We start from the raw sequence: 3,387 nt of genomic DNA, 5'->3' as shown, positions 1-3,387 counted from the left end.
AAAAAAGTTTTATCAGACGAATTAAAAATTCATCCATAGAAAATGTAGAGAAAATAATTGCGGTTTTTTTTTGAGCTATAGAACTCCTAGGAATTTCAAAAACTGAAAGAGGAGATAGATTTTTTCTGTTAAAAACTTTCAAAAATGACCATTTTTGACTTTTTTTTCTTCCGGAAAAGGACCATACATGAATCTATAACCACTAATTAATTTTTTAAGAATCATTTGAATCATCTTGGAACTCCACAAAATCAGATAAAAAATTCTGAAATTATGGTTTTAGACCTGCAATTGTGATCGCGCCAAACTTTTTTTCTGTAGATCAAAAATTAATTTGCAGTTCGAAAATGTTCTGTGGGAGAGCGTGCTGTACCTGATGGATAAAACTATAATCTTCTTCAAATGCAATTTTATCAAAATCCGGAGATGCGAATGGATTATCGAACCCTTTCATATCGATAAACCTCTCATCCATTCCGAAATCAATATCCGGATGGAACCATGCGAATTCCAACGCAGTTGTGTGGTTATCCTTCTGAAGACGATGCATGAAGGTGTTGATTGACGTTGCATGCGATCTTCCTTGATCCATAACTGTCAGAAGAACACGAGCAGATTCCACAATGTGGAGGAACAAAAGATTAATGAAGAATGTGATGATTATCATGTGAATGTCCATATATGGAGTAATATTTCCTTACTTTATATATAGACTTCTGTAGCTATTTATTATGGGATGATTGATAAACTACACTACAACATATACATTTTTTTGTAGTGAAGTCGTCACTGCTGAGAAAACGTCGTTTGCAGGTTTTGATCTGGGGTCAATGGTATTTTGATCTTTTTGTTTTCGTAGTTTGTATTTATTTAATAAAAAGGAAAAGAAGATTTATTTTATTAATATTTTCTTGAAGGAAGCGATTAAACTTCTTTCACCAGCACTGGAATATCATCATATTCCTTTGGATTATCACTGAACAATCGCTTCAATTTTCTATCCGCTCCACATAAATCAAGCAATTCCACATGGTTTAGAAGAATAAGGTGGCCACTGTTTCCGACCAATCGGACTACAAAAAAGTCATTCTCTTCGACTTTGTCCAATTTCGTCCCGGCAGTAATCACTCGAGTTTTTAGGTGCTTTGCAAAGTCTTGTCCCTTTTCAACGAATTTTCCCATTCGATACTTGTTCCCATTTGAATCATAAAACAATGCTTCAGGAAGTTTGAAGTATGGAAGAAGCGAGCTGGCAGTGATTGTTAATTGGTTCCGAGAATGGACAAGCTGTTCGTGTTGGTAGAGAAATCGAGCGGAATTGAACTTGATTTCTTTAAAAAACTGACTGATTACCTATATTTCTTAAAAACAAATAACTTACTGCAGACAACACATATATGAGAATGATTGACTGAATCAACTACAAAAGAAGTATGAGGCACTGGAACATCCAGGATAGGAGTATGATGTACAACTTCTTCTATGACACGTGGCTTTTTCTTGTCGAGATCATTGAGAAATTCTGAGATGAACTTGATATTGTCTGCTTTCTTCTTCGCAAACAACTCGTTCCATCTCTCTTTGGCATTCGTAATGACTACTCGCATTTCTTCCCTTGTCATTTTCTTTCGTTTCACATCATCCGGTACCTCGATTTTCGTTGCTCGACAATTCTCTCGAAGATGCATCATCAATGTCCGATTCGATGAGCATCTCACTTGACACAGTTCACATTGAATTATGGCTTTTTTGGCATCGTGAAAAACGTTGATGTGATGATCTAGTCTACCGATAGAATGGAACCGCCTATTACACTGAGAGCAACTGTGATGGGTTTGATGATTTCCCACATTCCAGAGATGGCGATCCCGATTTGCAGGAGGGATTATCCGTGATGTAAATGAGAGTTTTGTCTGAAAACATATGTATTTAATCTGACTTAAAATGTACAAAAATCGAATCTACCTCTTCATCTTCGTCGTCGCCTGCTTCATCATCATACGCCTTTTCGCGTTCTTCATTATGCTTTATTATTTCGTATGGAGCAACAACTTCAGACTGTTTCACCAAATCTTCCACCATTTTCCTCAACTGTCGATTATCAATCGTCATTCCGTGTGGCGGACAATGTGCTATCAATTCAGCGCAACTGTGTCTCCAGTGATGATACAGAGACTTCTTAAACCGAAATCCACATCCACAAAGATCACATACGTACGCCACTGGTAAGCTTTGAGAAAACTGTCCCGGTCTGTTTTGATTTGTATGAACCCCATAATGCATGTTCAACGTTCCTCGTGGCAGATGTAGATTGCAATAGATACAAACGGACGGTGTTGACTTTTGATCGAAGAGAGGCCTGTTACTAGGACCAGGCTCTTGATAATTTATCCCAGTTTCGTATGAATATTGATCGAGGGTTAATCGAAATGCAGCTTCTTGTATTTCTTCGTAGGACATTGCCTGGAAAAATGCTTTGAAAAAACGAAATTTCGGTTAAATAACACACCTTTCGCTCTTCATTGCAAAAAACTTCTTTCATTTCCGGACATGATTGTTTCCAATGCAGTTTTAGAGCCGTTAAACGAGTACTGAGCACGTTGCATAATCCACACAGCCAATCGCCAGTGATCTGTATACAAGAATGTAAATAGAAGAAGAAAAAATCGATAAATAAAAACTCACCATATGGGTTTCCATATGTCGTCGAAGCATAGAAGGCTGATGGAACTTTGCGTGGCATTGTGGACACTGATGCTCAACGGCCATGAACTCTGAAAGATGCAGCAGCGCTGGCCGAACGCGAATGCTCAAGGCCGCGGCCATGAGCGAGTGGGCAGAAAAGGGGGAGACATCGCTTTTGAGGAGGGGAGGTATGTTTAATTTCACAACAGAGTGGTTTTTTGTTTTAATTTTTTGAATTGAAAAAATCGGTTTGACGGCAGTGTTCGTACCGAGGATAGAATATAGAAACAACTGTGAGCAAGATTTCTGTTGGCACTTTGATTGTCTTTGAAGCATTTTTTTCTTGAGTTTCGAATTGAGAACATTTTTTTTTGCAAAAAAAAACATTTTTTCTGATTCTTATATAAGAATTGCAAAAAACTACTATCGAGCCGGTATCGTGTCGAGACCTCAGCGGTTCTGCTCATGTTCATTTAAGATTACGGTAGTTTTTTCAAAGGAACATGCGTACAAAAAGTGAAATCTCGACACGATATTATCCTTGTCAGAGAAAAAAAAGGTTGAGTCGAAGTGTATGCGATGTTTGTAAACAAATATCTGAAAGCGTAAACAACCGGAAACAGTTGAAACGAGTGCGACAGTAACCCGGCGAGAAAATGTTAAATTTACCTATTTTTTAGTTTTTCTCATATTTTGCAGCAA

General features: G+C 37.6%; 2 protein-coding genes across 2 annotated transcripts in view; both read right to left on the bottom strand.

The window, feature by feature from the left end:
- The window catches only part of Cbr-ugt-63, a gene marked incomplete at both ends in the record, with an annotated part of 5,085 nt that extends 4,406 nt beyond the window's left edge, over positions 1-679 (bottom strand). The window contains one exon of the mRNA XM_002636332.2: positions 374-679. Within this exon, the coding sequence (XP_002636378.2) occupies positions 374-679 (306 nt within the window). The remainder of the gene's footprint in view (positions 1-373) is intronic.
- Positions 680-924: 245 nt separating this feature from the next.
- Positions 925-2,826, bottom strand: CBG08681 (the record flags this gene model as incomplete). The annotated part of the gene is made up of 5 exons (XM_002636333.1): positions 925-1,331; positions 1,382-1,913; positions 1,966-2,463; positions 2,510-2,632; positions 2,686-2,826. The coding sequence occupies 5 exons, from the start codon at positions 2,824-2,826 to the stop codon at positions 925-927; spliced, it is 1,701 nt and encodes a 566-aa protein (XP_002636379.1).
- Between the last annotated feature and the right edge of the window lie 561 nt (positions 2,827-3,387).

This window comes from Caenorhabditis briggsae, assembly GCF_000004555.2.
Source record: "Caenorhabditis briggsae complete genome, chrV, whole genome shotgun sequence".
Classification (NCBI taxonomy): domain Eukaryota; kingdom Metazoa; phylum Nematoda; class Chromadorea; order Rhabditida; family Rhabditidae; genus Caenorhabditis; species Caenorhabditis briggsae.
This window is presented reverse-complemented; position numbering and strand designations above follow the sequence as displayed.